The sequence below is a fragment of the Schistocerca gregaria genome, chromosome 1 (genome assembly GCF_023897955.1).
Source record: "Schistocerca gregaria isolate iqSchGreg1 chromosome 1, iqSchGreg1.2, whole genome shotgun sequence".
Lineage (NCBI taxonomy): Eukaryota > Metazoa > Arthropoda > Insecta > Orthoptera > Acrididae > Schistocerca > Schistocerca gregaria.
In genome coordinates this window covers 1,177,168,388-1,177,186,514 of record NC_064920.1, presented here as the reverse complement: position 1 = coordinate 1,177,186,514, position 18,127 = coordinate 1,177,168,388, and the positions used below count along the sequence as shown (strand labels likewise).

The window sequence follows — 18,127 nt, the reverse complement described above, 5'->3', positions numbered from 1 at the left end:
AGTAGAGAACTGGATTTTTACATACGAGGGGAATTCCATTAGTAAAGCAGATTAGTTTTATTCAGGATTGAAATACGCCATATTATTTCCCCCTCTTTAGCTTACAAAACGATATTTTTAAACATAATATACGTTCAATGCGACGGGCTCAGCCACGTTACTGGTAGGTTCTGTACGCCTGCATGGAAGCGCTGTATCAGTCGACAATGGAACAAAGGTCTTGTTGCATCAGTAACCTTTTCATCATCCACGTACCGCTTCTTACGGAGTACATTCTTCATTGGGCCAAAGAGATGGAAATCAAGATGGGTGATCCGGCCTATAGGATGGATGACGAAAAACAGTCTAATGGAGTTTTGTGAGCTCCTGTCGGGAGCACAGATTTGTGGGAGACTTTGCGTTCTCATGAAGAAGGAGAGTTCATTTGCATTTCTGTGGCGACGAAAATGCTGAAGCCTTTTATTCAGTTTGCTGAGGATAACACAGTACACTTCCGAGTTGACTGTGGCGCCAAGCGGGAGGGCATCAAACAGAATAACCCCTTCAGAGTCCCAGAAGACCGTCGCCTTGATTTTACTATCTGAAAGGGCGGCTTTAAACTTCTTTTGGGAGGAGAGGTAGTGTGGCGGCGTCCCGTGCGTGTCACATTCACGATTCGTCACCCGTGACGACGTTCGTCAAAAGATTGCGGTGATCAGCCTTGTAACAAACAAGCGGGTCCACACAGATTCTCCGTCGCTGCTCTTTGTGTTCTTCCATTAGACGGCGAAGAACCTATTGGGCACACCCCTTTGAAAACCTCAAATGGTGGACGAGTGTGTGAGCACTATCAGCTGAATTGACCAGTTGTGCAGCCAGGTGTTTAATAATGGTCCGTAGATCACCAAAGACTGTGTCCGCACTTTCCAACAATACAGGAGTCACTGCGGTGCGCGGCCGGCCGGCACGTGGGAGGTAGGAGAGGTTTGTGCGACCTTGTTGCGATTATGACAGAACCCTGTGCTTTTGTTCACTGCCACATTCTTCAAGCGCCTATGAATATCTACGATGCTGTGGTTTTCCACCAAGAGAAACTCACTGACAGTTCTCTTTTTGGAATGCACTTCTGCTACAGTTGTCATTTCGGCGGCTACATATAATGCCGCCACCTGTCGGAACTTCATGAAGCTATAGGAACTGAAGCGGGAATATTCCACGATGTCCCATTACAGATTACGAATTTTTTTTGTCGAAATTGACCTTGTAAAATAGTGAGTTTGCATTATTTATTGACTGCCCCTTGTAGATTTAAGGCCAGGAGAGATAGACATGTTGAGCTTCAACAATTCTCTCTAAGGCACTTTAAGCTGAAGATGAATCACAAGAACTGCAGGAACTTTATGAACTTAATGTAATTCATTCGACCAGTCTGCAGGCCATTTAATATAAATACGCCTCAATGGAGAGCCATGTATGGTTCCTGAAACACACTCCAAGACAGAAAGGTGTATTGACTGATATGAAGGTGTGAAAAAAAAACTATTTACCAATGCCTTCAGTAAGCATCGCAACTTAGATGGAGGCGCAATAGGTGTCTCAGTCACCCACCATCCATAAGCATACAGTCGCAAGTGCATTACACAGCGTGTCGGGGAACTGTTGAGATTAACTCTGAGAGGTGTAGAGAGTGCCTTGAGGAACAACTAGAGGATAAGACCCGGAGACCTGGAGCTTCATCTAATGACACTACAGAACGTCGGAGTTAAAGGCCCTGGCACCTAAAACCACACCACCCTTTCAGCAGCAAAAGTGACTTTATTTGCTGATGGACCGTACGTGGAACGTTTCGCATTGTTGTTCGTTTTCAGTGGTCGCGACTGATTGCTGCGATCGGTTCTGGAGAGGATGGAACCAGCTGCTACTTACACAGGTCTTGTCTACAATGAATGTGACGCCTCCTTGTCTCGGTGAAAGATACACTACTGGCCATTAAAATTGCTACACCACGTAGATGACGTGCTACAGACGCGGAATTTAACCGACAGGAAGAAGATGCTGTGATATGCAAATTATTAGCTTTTCAGAGCATTCAAGCGAGGTTGGCGCCGGTAGCGACACCTACAACGTGCTGACATGAGGAAAGTTTCCAACCTAGCAACTGGCTCGTCACAATACGCCAGTCACTACTCATGATGAACTGTGGTATCGTGTTAAAGCTGCATGGGCAACTGTACCTGTACACGCCATCCATCTCAATGCCCAGGCGTATCAAGGCCGTTATTACGGCCAGAGGTGGTTGTTCTAGGTACTGATTTCTCAGGGACTACACACCCAAATTGCGTGAAAATGTAATCATATGTTAGTTCCAGTATAATATATTTGTCCAATGAATACTCGTTTATCATCTGCATTTCTTCTTGGTGTAGCAATTTTAATGGCCAGTAGTGTAGTTTCGGGAACAGGTTCCCGTCCGCAGTTTAGTTTTTAGTTCGCTCCATATAAATCTCCAAAGTTTATCAGTGAACAGGAGACAAATAAACTGCAGATAAAACACGAGTCCAAAACCGTCATGCGCAGGAGCAACAGAGCACCACAGTCATCGGATACAAGCCCTGTCTACGGAGCTAATACCATTTTCTCTACTGGCGATCGTGGCCGTCAGTGGCTATCACTGTGTAACGAAAAGCATTGCAAGACGTTACGCCTATGATCGATCAGCGTTCAAAGTGACGTTATCTGCTGATGGGGTGGCATAGTGGCGGATACCGGCGTCTATAACTTCTGCACTCTTCAAAGTTGTTGAATGACATTTCCGGACTCGGGTTCCTATCCTCGATTTGTTAGCCAAGATATTCTCTACAACCAGTAGAAGTATGTCGCAACGTTCCTGGGACACCCTGTATAGAGCTCACAGATCGAGAAGAAGGGCAGATTTCTGGCCAACAGCGAAGCTCGACCCTGACGCCCATCGAAACCAATGCCCGGATAATGACCGGCCGAGAGCAGGAACTACGTGGCTGTTAATATACTCAATTAAGCTTTCGCACTAAAGAAAGACCTGCAAACTTGCCTGTATGCATGTTAGTAGCTTTAGTTGTACACTTGCCTATACCTGGTCAACATTTTCTGAGTGACATGTAACTGAACGTAAGTGTTCGATTAGAGCACTAGTAACGGGCTCCTTTCGTTATTCGTTGTTTGTATCACCGCTGTTAGACGTTTCTGTTTATATCGTATTTCTAACAGTGTCAGGACAGTGTTGCAATTTCTTCTGGTGCTAGTTTAATCTAACAACAGCCTGACGTCGGAAGCCTCATTTGTGATTTTTCACGTACGTTAAGTAAGTCTTAAGACTCAAGTGATAAACCTGAGTCTGTGCCCATTGCTACTGTAACTTATGTTCAAGTGAACACGCGATGAAGCATTAAAAGCAGACAAGCAACCACCCCCAGGGTAACATTTCCTTCTTACCATCCTCTCTATCTCCTTAGTCTGACATTCGAGTCGTTTTTTACTGTCCCCTGTCATATCGAACCGCTTCACGGTCTCACTCCTGCGCGCAGCTCTCGTGTGTCCGAGACGGACGACCTCAAATCCCACTTCACTGCCGATCTGATTGTGAGATTCAGAGTAAGTATGTTGCCACACCCGTCACTTAACTACAAGGGTAGTTGCTTCAAAAATGTAATGGTTTGCAATTATCACTAATATTTGTGAGGCTATACAAGACTTCCGTACTTTGTATTGTCGCATTACGCCTTAGAATGACTGCAACGCCCAGTTAGGAACTCCCTAAACATGGACGAAGGGATACACGTTAAGTGGATTTCAGTCTGTGGTTAAAATTATCAATGAGTAGCTTAAGTGGAAACAGTAATATGACCGATTAAAGAGAATGAAGGTCGCAACGGTTAACGTTGCTAGGTATAATATTAATGATACGTGACATGGTTTGGTGTCGGTTTCCTACTCGAGAACTAATTGGCACAACGCCTGCGTGAAAAATTTCTGTTTGATGTGTAATCCTAACTACATTTTCTTTTACAGTAGTTCATAAATTCAAAAACTGCCAGAGGCGAAGGTTCCCTTATGTGGCTACCTGACTCTGTGATTCAATACCCTTTCCTGATTCTTACAATGAATATCAACTTGCTACCCACACTTCACATGTGCAATCCTAGATAACTGACAGCGTTAGAAAGATACCAGTGATGTGCTCAGTGAAGGTTTGATCAAGAATTATTCTATCTTCTCGCCTATTGACGCCAATAGTATTACAGTTTTCCTATAGAGTAACAACAGCCAGTGTTTTCTAACGAAGTGATCTTCGTATAATCAACTGCAATCGCTGAATCTTGAAGTAGAAACGACTATTGCAAAGATATATCAGTAAAGGCACTTCTGGGGCTTACCTGGCAGTAGCAGAAGCAAAAGGGCAGGAAGCAGAGCCCCGTGCTGTGGCCGCCTCCTTGTCCCTGACATCTCACCACCCGGAGGAATCTGCAACACGCAGCAAAAAGTGCGTAAAGGACACTTCTGGTTTAGAAGTAGCACGACATTGATAATAAACTGCGTAAAAGTGGTAGTTGACAGAGTAATACTAAACTATGACTTCAGGTGTGAACGATTGCTCTACAGAGTCGATGGATAAGTTTTATCCTTAAAACAGGACAAGTCGATAATTTAAGTATCTCGTCTTATACAGTACACTGTTTTCATGATTTAGGAAATTTATTTTTCCATAACTTAGTGGCCAGATCCTGTTCTTCTCACCACAGTGAGCAGTCGTTCTAAGAGAGAGAAGGCGTGTACGCCACCTGTCTTAAATCGTGCAAGTGTTGTTCAGTGTGTTATCGTATTTGCTTGTGCATCGTATCTGATACAGTCAACAAGGACGTATTCCAAGATAAAGGGCACTAATAGTTATGTGCTAGAGCAAGGCTGGGAAAATTATTGAACATCGCTTGTTGCTAAGTCCAGGCTTTCAAAATAAAAAATGTGACCCTCAACTACGTATCCTCAGGCTCAGAGTTGAAATATTCAAAGTTTTCGCTGGTTTCGTTGTCTAGGGGCTGGGATACGTATTTGCCACATTACAGTGCGTGTGTGTGTGTGTGTGTGTGTGTGTGTGTGTGTGTGTGTGTGTGTGTGTGTGTGTGTGTGTGTGTGTGTGTGTGTGTGTGTGTGTGTGTGTGTTGGGGCTTATGCCACATTACAGTATACAATATGAATATACACATGAATCGAATGGTCGAATGCTACCACTTGGCGATTGCAAATTTTTAATTTAACATAGAAATTTATAAATGAAAGATTGAAATTAAATACAATCTCCAGGTACTATATTTAATGACTTTAAATGATGAGTACGATAGCAGAAGTACCTTTAGGAATGCCATTTCTTACTGCAAAACACTAACAGGTGTCGATGGTCAGCAATTAAATAAAATATAAGTTGAATAACAGGTAAACAATAGATTCCTACTTCAAGGAATTAGTTATGAGCAACAACATATCTCGCAAGATATTCACTTCTAAACGCATACTACATCTTCACTGCAGAAGCTATGGAAATCTCACAAGTACATCTATTGGCACTACAAAATATCTCCCGCGATCACGTGGAAACTGCTCAACACTATCCAAGCATTCCGTGAGACTGTTCAGTCCACCTTCCCATGCAGCACTCCCCTGTCCTGTGTCACCCGATGCTCCTCCCCCACTTCCATCCAGTCTCTTCAGTGACATCGGAGGTCGCGTACTGTAGTAAATTGACTAGAGCGCTCCCGCCATATCTCCAAGCCAACGCACACTCATAAACATATTGAAACACATTCGAAATACTGGATTTACATTTAAATAACTTGAAATTAAATAAATATTCCAACGGCTGGACCATAAATACGCTCTAACACACATTATTAAATAGATAAACAAATCAAATGAACATATATTAAAGGAATAGAAACAAAAGTAGGCCAGTAGCCTTATGTCACTGTGCTTTCTAAAACACATTAAATATTTGACAGATTTCTTCATGAATAGTATATATCGGATATAAACAAGACGAATAAATATATTTATAAGGAAGCTGCTACCGTTCTTTTTTTCGTGTAACTGTGGATTACTTATGACCTGACATTATCAATAGTAACCTGCCACTTTGACCTCCAATAACTCATATACTATTATGTACTATTAAAGTTACATGCCTGTAATTCATACCAATTTAGGTTCACAGTAATAGATTTCTAAAGACACGTCGTTCAACAAAATCGGATGAACCGTTTAGATTTTGGAAATTCGTTGCTGGTTGTTACATGTATAATTTACAGTCAGATACTAAACTTTAAACTAATAAAGATACTGAAAATTTTATTTCACCATCAGAATGGTCATACAAGTAATGGTAATGTACATGTTTCTTTTTAAGGGATCATGATTCCTCTGGCTGTTATTAATTTCTATATGAACTGCGAAATGTCTGCCATTATGGTTTCACAAAGTCCGCCATCTTTGGCACTCCTGGCGTACAAATCTCCTTCATCGACACAAAGCAGAGTCCTCGACACAGTGTGCGACCACGCCAAATCTGAACTTAGAATAGTTGCATAACGATGCATTTAGTTACCAACGACATTCAAATTTAACAACATAAGTAAGTTTCTAAATTGTTCAAATGGCTCTAACCACTATGGGACTTAACATCTGAGGTCATCAGCCCCATAGACTTAGAACTACTTAAACCTACCGAGCGAGGTGGAGCAGTGGTGAGCACACTAGACTCGCATTCGGGAGGACGACGGTTCAATCCCGTCTCCAGCTATCCTGATTTAGGTTATCCGTGATTCCCCTAAATCGTTTCAGGCCAATGCCGGGATGGTCCCTTTGAAAGGGCACGGCCGATTTCCTTCCCAATCCTTCCCTAACCCGAGCTTGCGCTCCGTCTCTAATGACCTCGTTGTCGACGGGACGTTAAACACTAACCACCACCACCACTTAAACCTAGCTAACCTAAGGGCATCACACACATCCAAGTCCGAGGTAGGATTCGAACCTGCGACCGTAGCAGCCACGTGGTTCCTGAGTGAAGCACCTAGAACCGCTCGACCACAGCGACCGGCCCTAAATTGTTAACCTTTCTGACTGTGATCAGATGATTCGCCTTTGAAACCGTATACCCTAGAGATGAACAAGTGCAAGACTGCAGTTCTGTCTATTTCACAATTTTCTATCGTTTCCCAGTGGGACATTGCCCAGACTCGAAGGCATTGCATCTTAGTCGCTTGGTTGTCAAACAAGCGGTCAGAAATACTCAATTTGCAAACGAAAAGGTAAAGAGATAAGATAACATATTCTTAATTGTGCATCACACAATGAAGAGCCAAATAAACTTGTACTCTGGCCTTTACGAACACGCGGAAGTGCCGTAACACGACACGGTATGGACTCGACTAATGTCTGAAGTAGTGCTGGAGGGAACTGACACCATCAATCCTGTAGGGCTGTCCATAAATCCGTGAGAATACTAGGGGGCGGAGGTCTCTTCTGAACAGCACGTTCCTAGGACTACCAGATATGCTCAATAATGTTCACATCTGGGGAGCTTTTTGGCTAGTGGAGGTGTTTAAATTCAGAACAGTGTTCCTGGAGCCAGTCTTCATTACAGAGGGTCTTACCGGATGAATAGTAAACTTATGAGGGAGTTGTGGTATACACTAATTTCGATAAAATACTCCGTACTACATGGATCCAGTTACTATTGGTTACAGAGATACAGCTGGACGTGCGGGATGTCGCATTGTCCTGCTGGAATTGCCCACGTCTGACGGAATGCACAATGGACATGAATGGATACAGGTGATCAGACAGGATTCTTACGTACGTGTCACTTGTCAGACTCGTATTTAGACGTATAAGGGGCCCCATATCACTCCAACATCACGCACCCCACACCATCACAGACCTTCCCCCAGATCGAACAATCCCCTGCTGATATGCAGAGTCCATGGATCCGTGTTGTCTCCATACCCGTACACGTCCATCCGCTCGATACAATTTGAAACGAGACTGTTCCGACCGGGTAACGTGTTTCCAGTCATTAACAGTCCAATGTCGGTGTTGATGGGCCAAGGCAAGGCGTAAAGCTTTGTGTCATGCAGTCATCAAGGGTACACAAGTGGGACTTCAGGCCGTATCGATTATGTTTCGTTGAATGGTCAGCACGCTGATGCTTATTGATGCACAGCACTGAAATCTGCAGAAATTTGCCGGAAGGGTTGCATTTTTATCACGTTGAACGATTCTTCTCAGTCGTCGTTGGTCCCGTTCTTGCAGAATCTTTTTCCGGCCCCAGCGATGTCAGAGATTTGATGTTTTACCGGATTGCTGATATTCGCAGTACACTCGTGAAATGGTCGTACGGAAAAATCCCATTTTTGTCGCAACCTCGGAGATGCTGTACCTCATCGCTAGTCCGCCGACTATAACACCACTTTCAAAATCACTTGATAACCTGCCATTGTAGCAGGAGTAAACGATCTAACAACTGAGCGCTTACATAGGCGCTGCCGACCGCAGCGCCTTATTCTACCTGTTAACGTATCTCTGTATTTGAATGTGCATGCCTATACTAGTTTCTTTGGCGCTTCAGTGTGTAAATGTAACCTGCACAGTACTTCGTAGCAATGCGCCATCAACAAATAAAAAGTTGTCACAAGAAGTAAGTGCTCGTCCAAGTAGATCTCCCAGGCCGAATGTGTTTGATGTGTCTGATTTTACTTTTGTTTTGTGCTGAGCTACGGCATTCCGTAGGTATAAAAGTGTTTAGTTAGCTTACAAATGGTAGCCTGTGAATAAATCCAAGACATTTAACAAGGTAAAATACCTATCTTCGACAATACCTGCTGAGATAATTACCGCTATAGCCAGACGGCACTCAGGCAGTTCGAATGCGTGAGGAATGATCGCGGGTTCGAGGCTACTTGCGGTCCTGCTTATATGTGGAAGAATTTTCTCCGTTAAAGGCGTAACGTCAAATGTAATTATCTCGTGATACAGAGCGGTAATCATTACTCCATGGAGACGCTCCATTGTTTGTTAGTCTCCAGTCTGTTTAAAGTGCTTCCTTTTCCAAGTTCCACTACCACATTACGCCGGCCGTGGTGGCCGAGCGGTTCTAGGCGCTACAATCTGGAACCGCGCGACCGCTACAATCACAGGTTCGAATTGTGTCTCGGGCATGAATGTTTGTGATGTTCTTAGATTAGTTAGGTTTAAGTAGTTCTACGTTATAGGCGGCTGATGACCTCAGAAGTTACGTCGCATAGTGCTCAGAGCCATTTGAGCCATTTTGAACCATTTTTGAGCCTAAGGGATTCAGATAGCCCTACCGTAGGTGCAACCACAACCGAGGGGTATCTGTTGAGAGGCCAGACAAACGTGTGGTTCCTGAAGAGGGGCAGCAGCCTTTTCAGTAGTTGCAGGGGCAACAGTCTGGATGATTGACTGATCTGGTCTTGTAACACCAAGCAAAACGGCCTTGCTGTGCTGGTACTGCGAACGGCTGAAAGCAGGTGGAAATTACAGCGGTAATTTTTCCCGAGGACATGCAGCTTTACTGTATGATTAAATGATGATGACGTCCTCTTGGGTAAAATATTCCGGAGGCAAAATAGTCCCCCATTCCGATATCCGGGTGGGGACTACTCAGGAGGATGTCATTATCAGGATCGGAGCGTGGAATGTCAGATCCCTTAATCGGTCAGGTAGGTTAGAAAATTTAAAAAGGGAAATGGATAGGTTAAAATTAGATATAGTGGGAATGAGTGAAGTTCGGTGGCAGGAGGAACAATACTTCTGGTAGGTGAATGCAGGGTTGCAAACACAAAATCAAATAGGGGTAGTGCAGGTGTAAGAATAATAGTGGATGAAAAATAGGAGCGCAGGTAAGCCACTACGAGCAGCATAGTGAACGCATTATTATAGCCAAGATAGACGGGAAGCCCACGCCTACCACAGTACTTCAAGTGTATATGCTAACTAGCTTCGCAGATGATGAAGAGATCGAAGAAATCTATGATGTGATAAAAGAAATTAATCAGATAGTGAAGGGAGACGAAAATTTAAGAGTCGTGGGTGACTGAAATTCGATAGTAGGAAAAGGAAGAGATGGAGAAGTAGTAGATGAATATGGAATAGAAGTAAGGAATTAAAGTGGAAGCCGCCTGGTAGAATTTTGCACAGAGCATAACTTAACCATAGCTAACACTTGGCTTAAGAAACATGAAAGATGGTTGTATACGCGGAAGAGTCCTGGAGACACTGGACGATTTCAGATAGATTAAATAATGGTTAGACAGAGATTTAGGAACCAGGTTTTCAATTGTAAGACATTGCCAGGTTCAGATGTGGACTCTGACCACAATATATTTGTTATGAAGTGTAGATTAACACGGAAGAGGCTGCAAAAAGGTGGGAATTTGAGGAGATGAGACCTGGGTAAACTGAAAGAGCCAGAGGTTGTAGAGAGCTTTAGGGAGAGCATTAAAGAACGATTGACAGGAATGGGGGAAAGAAATACAGTAGAAGAAGAAGGTTTAGCTTTGACAGTTGAAATAGTGAAGGTAGCACAGCATCAAGTAGGTAAAAAGACGAGGAATAATAGAAAACCTTGGGTAACAGAAGAGATATTGGATTTAATTGATGAAAGGAGGAAATATAAAAAAGCAGTAAATGGAGCACGCAAAAACGAATACAAATGTCTCAAAAATTAAATCGACAGGAAGTGCAAAGTGGCTAAGCAGGGATGGATAGAGGACAAATTTAAGGAAGTACAGGCATAAATCACTAGGGGAAAGACAGATACATCCTACAGGAAAATTAAACATCCGTTTGGAGAAAAGAAAACTACCTGTATGAATATCAAGAGCTCATGTGGAAAACCAGTTCTAAGCAAAGAAGGGAAAGCAGAAAGTTGGAAGAGGTATATAGAGGGTCCATACAAGGGAGATGTACTTGAGGGTAGTATAATAGAAATGGAAGAGATTGTAGATGAAGATGAACTGAGACATATGATACTTTGTCAGGAGTCTGACAGAGCACTGAATGACCTAAGTCGAAACTAGACCCCAGTAGTAGACAACATTCCATTAAAGCCAGTCCTGACAAAACTCTACCATCTGCTAAGCAAGATGTATGAGTCAGGCGAAATACCCTCAGACGTAAAGAAGAATATAATAATTGCAATCCCAAAGAAATCAGGTGTTTACAGGTGTGAAAATTACCGAACTATCAGTTTAATATGTTAAGGCCGCAAAAAACTAATACGAATTTGGTACAGGCGAATGGAAAAACTGGTAGAAGCCGACCTCGCAGCAGATCAGATTGGATTCCGTAGAAATGTTGGAACACTTGAGGCAATACTGACCCTACGACTTTTCTTAGAAGACAGATTAAGAAAAGGCAAACTTAGCTTTCTGGCATTTGTGGACTTAGAAGGAGCTTTTGACGGTGTTGACTGGAATAGTCTCTTTCAAATTCTGAATATGACAGTGGTCAAATACAGGGAGTGAAATGCTATTTATAATTTGTACAGGAACCAATTGGCAGTTATAAGAGTCGTGGAGCATGAAAGGGAGTCAATGCTTCGGAAGGGAACGAGACAGGGTTGTAGCCGGTCCCCAATGCTATTCAATATGTATTTTCAGCAAGCAGTGAAGGAAGCAAAAGAAAACTTCGGAGTAGGACTTAGAATCCACGGACAAGAAATAAAAACTTTGAGGATGGCCGATGACATTGTAATTCTGTCAGAGACAGCAAACGACCTGGAAGAGTAGTTGAACGGAATGGACAGTGTCTTCAAAGTAAGATATAAGATGAACATAAACAAATGCAAATCCAGGATAATGCAATGTAGTCGAATTAAATTAGGTGATGCTGAGGGAATTAGGTTAGGAAATGAGACACCTCAAGTAGTAGAAGAGTTTTGTTTGGGGAGCGAAATAACTGATGATGGTCGAAGTAGAGAGGATATAAAATGTAGACTGGCAGTAGCAAGGTAGGCGTTTCTGGAGAGGAGAATTTTTCTAACATCACGTATAGATTTAAGTGTCATGGAGTCCTTTCTGAAAGTATTTGTATGGAATGTAGCCATGTATGGAAGTGAAACACGGACGATAAATAGTTTACAGAAGAACTAAATAGAAGCTTTCGAAATGTGATGCTACAGAAAAATGCTGAATACTAGATGGATATATCAGGTACCTAACGAGGAGGTACTGAATAGAATCTGGGAGAGGTGGGATTTGTGCTACAACTTGACTAGAAGAAGGGATCGGTTGCTAGGCCACGTTCTGAGGCATCACGGGATCACCAATTCAGTATTGGAGGGAAGCGTGGAGGGTGAAAATCGTAGAGGAAGGCCAAGGGATGAATACACTAAGCAGATTCAGAAGGACGTAGGTTGCAGTAGGTACTCAGAGATAGGTACTCAGGGTAGAGTAGCATGGAGAGCTGCATCAAACCAGTATCTGGACTGAAGACCATAACAACAACAACAGTCAGCATTTAAAGAAATTCGGTGTGCTAGACTTACCAAAAGTAGTAGGCTTGTGAACTAAGTGCGAGTAGCTGTATAATTAATTATCAGAATTATCTTAAGCAAATCAAATATTGCATTCACTATCAGATAGCTATTTGACCAGGAACTCCTTCTTTACCTCTGCTGATCTGCTTTCGTTGTTCACCTTTATGTGTTATTTTATTTCCAAGGTGGCAGAATTCCTTCATTTCAACTATTTCGTGGCGCTCAATTCTGATGGTAAGTTTCTCATTTATTTCAGTTCTATTATTCCTCGTCATTCTGGTTTTGTTTGGTTTACTCTCAGTCCATATCATGTGCTCCGTAGTCGCCAATGTTGCTTCGACTACGCTGCAGAAGTTTCACTGAGAAGCTGTTACACATCCTTCGTACACCTCCAGTGTCTCCACAAGCGATTTCCGTATTTTTGAAGCCCTGAAGAAAAATATTCGTGGTAGACATCGATTTGCTTCGGACTAATATGTGTACTCCTTGGTGCAATAGTGCTTCCGTGGGCAACGGCAGACAAATTTCAGTGAATGTATTGACCATGTTTTCTCAGTGTGGGAAAAGTGGATTAACAGTTTTGGCGATTACGTTTGAAATAATAGTTTACTTACACATTCCATTTTTCCCGTTTCCATTGGTCTGTTCCTTATACCAGTAAGGGAAATAAATATTCTGAAAGAGTTTAGGATCACTGATATTTTTTTTCTACTGAGGCTGAACGTTGATTTACATGTTCTAAGTTTTAATGTGCAGTATTCGAAACGACGTTATAAGTAAAGGCACATATTAAGCGATCTCGACGGTTTGACACACAAATTAGGTATATACACCTGAATTGTTGTCACTGATAGCTTGCAACCGACTCTTTTGAGAGTAGTCCTGTCACTGAACCGTTCACAATGACTCACTCTCTACCCTATCTGTCTGTTGGTGACCACTTCTATTCACATTGGACAACTTTTTGATGCTGTTGATGTTGCTTTTATTCGTCTTATTTAATATTACTATCTTCTTTCTACCTTACCCGACCAATCCCCAGTATATCGACACCGAAACCCTGCATTTCCATTTTCGGATTTTCTTTTCAGGATTTTATGTTCCTGTTGGTGATACATTTTCTCATTGACACCTACAGCTCGGCAATCAACCTTTGTCGATCCAACTGGGGGTGTAATCGAGCATCTTTGCCAATGGAGATGCGACGTGTTGTATGTCTCTAATACAGTGGCTTCCATTGCCTCCTACATGCTTACGTCGTTAATAATTGCTGTTTCTTCAGACTTTCCAAGGGCAAGAGGATGCTCCAAAACTATCTCGGCTCCTTCTGTAAAAAAGTTGGCGAAACGAGAGTGACTCCTTATGCTGATTATTTTTATTCAAAAATTTTGCAGTGGCTGGGTTGAATTCGGGCCCCAGTACAGTTTGATTACCCCGACACCGTGATGAATCTCTGTCTTGTTAATATAATGATGGAACACTTTACAAACTGGTGGCTGTGGTCCCTGATTAGCCCTGGTTTTCCCTCTTCTTGAATCGAGTCTGCGATTCATTTCCTTACTGGAGTAACCTTTTTCCTTTCGTATTTGATTCAGTTCATTTTGTAAATAAACCAGCTGGGAAGATTTTAATGACACTTCTCTTTTTTCTTGGATGATAGTACATCTGACTACCTAATGGCCAAAATACGCAATAGGATACGCAGTACGTTGCAAAGGAACCACGTTTTTCGGCACCTTTATTAAGCCATACATTCAGGACAAGTAATCTTCTGTCCTACATCTACATCTAAATCTACATGACTACTCTGCAATTCACATTTAAGTGTTTGGCAGAGGGTTCATCGAACCACAATCATACTATCTCTCCACCATTACACTCCCGAAAAGCGCGCGGGAAAACGAACACCTAAACCTCTGTTCGAGCTCTGATTTCTCTTATTTTATTTTGATGATCATTCCTACCTATGTAGGTTGGGCTCAACAAAATATTTTCGCGTTCGGAAGAGAAAGTTGGTGACTGAAATTTCGTAAATAGACCTCGCCGTGACGAAAAACTTCTTTGCTGTAGTGACTTCCATCCTAATTCGCGTATCGTATCTGCCACACTCTCTCCCCTACTACGTGATAATACAAAACGAGCTGCCCTTTTTTGCACCCTTTCGACGTCCTTCGTCAATCCCACCTGGTAAGGATCCCACACCGCGCAGCAATGTTCTGACAGAGGACGAACGAGTGTAGTGTGAGCTGTCTCTTTAGTGGACTTGTTGCATCTTCTAAGTGTCCTGCCAATGAAACGCAACCTTTGGATCGCCTTCCCCACAATATTATCTATGTGGTCTTTCCAACTGAAGTTGTTCGTAATTTTAACACCCAGGTACTTAGTTGAATTGACAGCCTTGAGAATTGTACTATTTATCGAGTAATCTAATTCCAACGGATTTCGTTTGGACCTCATGTGGATCACCTCACACTTTTCATTATTTAGCGTCAACTGCCACCTGCCACCTGCCACACCATACAGCAATCTTTTCTAAATCACTTTGCAACTGGTTCTGGTCTTCGGGTGACCTTAGTAGACGGTAAATTACAGCATCATCTGCGAACAGCCTAAGAGAACTGCTCAGATTGTCACCCATGTCATTTATATAGATGAGGAACAGCAAAGGTCCCAGGACGCTTCCCTGGGGAACTCCTGATATCACCTCAGTTTTACTCGATGATTTGCCGTCTGTTACTACGAACTGCGACCTTCCTGACAGGAAATCACGAATCCAGTCGCACAACTGAGACGATACCCCATAGGCCAGCAGCTTGATTAGAAGTCGCTTGTGAGGAACGGTGTCAAAAGCTTTCCGGAAATCTGGAAATACGGAATCAACTTGGGATCCCCTGTCGATAGCGGCACATCGTCGTGCGAACAAAGAGCTAGCTGCGTTGCACAAGAACGATATTTTCTGAAACCACGCTGATTACGTACCAATAGATCGTTCCCTTCGAAGTGATTCATAATGTTTGAATACAGTATATGCTCCAAAACCATACTGCAAACCGACGTCAATGGTATAGGTCTGCAGTTAGATGGAGTGTTTCTCATCATCAGCAGGCACTTTTTTTACTAGTTGGTTAACAGTTGCCAAAGCTTTCTCTGCGGGTTCTTTTTGTAATTAGTAGGATCCAAATGGACATTAATGTTCTTGTGACATTCGTCACGACTATGGAGTTATCTTTGTCAGCAGCAAGCCTTTACTTGGCCGTTGCAGAGAAATGAGGTAAAATTTGCAGAGACCACATATAATGCTGACCTAGTGATCTGGAGGGTATGAGAGATACCTAAATGTCACCGAAGAACAAAATAAAAGGATGTTTATTTCACAGCTCCCACAGAATTGTCAGACCTGTCTTAAACGAAATCCGGCCGATGTGGCCGAGTGGTTCTAGGCGCTTCAGTCCGAAACCGTGCTGCTGCTACGGTCGCAGGTTCGAATCCTGCCTCGGGCATGGACGTGTGTGATGTCCTTAGGTTAGTTAGGTTTAAGTAGTTGTAAGTCTAGGGGACTGATGATCTCAGATGTTAAGTCCCATAGTGCTAAGAGCCATTTGAACAATTTTTTTTCTTAAACGAATGTAGTTTTTTCAATTTTCAGTTTTAGATCTACATCAAAATATAGACATCTATTCAAGAATGTATGGTTCGTTTCTTACGAGTACGAGCGAAAATATAGCAAATTATCCATTCAAGATAGTTGTATGAAACTTACGATGTAGCAGAAATGAGATTATTATTCACTCCGTGTTTCACTTTCGATTCTCTTTTTTAATATTTCCAGGCACATCTTCTGAGTCTTTAATTTGCGCTTATTTTTCAGTCTTTATGTTTGTATGTTTCAAGTTTATCTTCCTTCCTTTCCTCAATATTGTTGTATTTATCCTTCAAATTGCCTGGACATGATTAATTGTAAACTCCATTATAATTTGAAATAACCATTGCTTTCTCAGACTTGCTTCTAAAAGAGACGCAAAGTTCTTACAAATGTTATTAGGTACCCCACATTTTGTCAGATATTTGATATCGTTTACTGACTGCAAATACAGCGTTATCCTCCAAATGGGAGAGCTGCACTATCCCGAGTGAACAGTCTAGTTATTTTTAACAAGTCTGTGGTCAGCACACCCTTCAATGCAGTTGTCTAACTCCGATGATGTCATCAGCAGTCGACGGCAAAATACAGGGAAGGGTTTATACGTAGATCACGGCGTCTCAGTATGGAAGTATCAAACAAAGTAAACACCAGTAGTGAAGGCCTACGCTCTACAAATTAATACCCTGCTTCCGCTCTTCCAAGCTGAACCGTACGTCAGACATCATTATATTTGTGTCCTGCCACTGACTGGGTTTTGCAGAAAGATCAACAATATTGCTGGCATCTGTTGAGGATATAAAATTACTTTTTTCCAGATATGTAATCTCGTACGCAGGATTATGTGGCTGTTCAAAGTATTTACACTTGTCTTTGACGCTTCCCGTGAACTCCAGCATTCGATCACTCCGGAGAGCTGCGTACTATCGACTGTTGACTAACGTCACACGTTGCACGTATCCTGACAACGACGTTGTCATTACTTGTGTTTCGTAATCAGTGTCCTCAAAATGAGTCCCGAGAAAAACATACTTTGTAGTGTCTGCGAGTAAAGTATGAGAACACACACGTCCATCATCCAAATAGTTCTCTAGTCGTACTCTAGAGCTATTGAGTAGGTTCTTTATTTCAGTTTTAGATTGCAAGTTGTTCTAAATAACGACTGACTTCACTCAATGGAACCATCTTCAGAACATGTTGAAAATTCTTGTAGCCTGTGTGTAAAGTAAAATATTGTGCTGACGTACGTTTATGATAGCATTTTGTGTGCGGGAGTCAGATTTTGATCATCAACCAAAGCCGGTCATTTTTTATTGTAGCCTATGATCCAAGATGGAACGTTTTTAGGTTGCTACTGGATCATTTCTTTCTCCAAAGTGACAGTACCAACCCTCTAAGAGATTTTTGGTGTGATTTTGATGACATGTGTATAGTCGAGAGCGGACGTTCCATTATGTGGTCACTAAGTAATTGTTTTTCCTTTCTTTAGTACTAACGCACGGAGATCGCTACCACCAGAGAATCTCTACGCTACTAAAATCCCTATGAAATGCGGCGACTGCAGCAACATTTCACAACAGTAAAATCTGAAACGCCTTCTGCAGCTTTCCACGACTCTTCGTTGCGCATTTCATCCCCTCTGAGCTCATTAAATTTGTTTTGTGAATTCACATCCTTTTGTTCGTGTTGTATGTAACATGCAAAAATAGCAAACAGCGTGAAAAATTTAATGTTAATTACGGAGAATCGCCGAAAGGAAATTTGGATCGTAATTAAAATATTGTTTATTCACAGATGATTTGTATGACAAGCACGTACAAGCGAATGCCACGAAGAGCATTGAAAATACATGAACCCGCTAGCTTCACATAATTCTCTCTCTCTCTCTCTCTCTCTCTCTCTCTCTCTCTCTCTCTCTCTCT

At 42.3% G+C, this 18,127-nt stretch overlaps 1 protein-coding gene across 1 annotated transcript in view; it reads right to left on the bottom strand.

Moving 5' to 3' along the window:
- The window catches only part of LOC126297397 (Down syndrome cell adhesion molecule-like protein Dscam2), a 184,564-nt gene that overhangs the window by 105,314 nt on the left and 61,123 nt on the right, over positions 1-18,127 (bottom strand). The window contains exon 2 of the mRNA XM_049988194.1: positions 4,392-4,479. Coding sequence (XP_049844151.1) covers positions 4,392-4,479 — 88 coding nt within the window. The remainder of the gene's footprint in view (positions 1-4,391; positions 4,480-18,127) is intronic.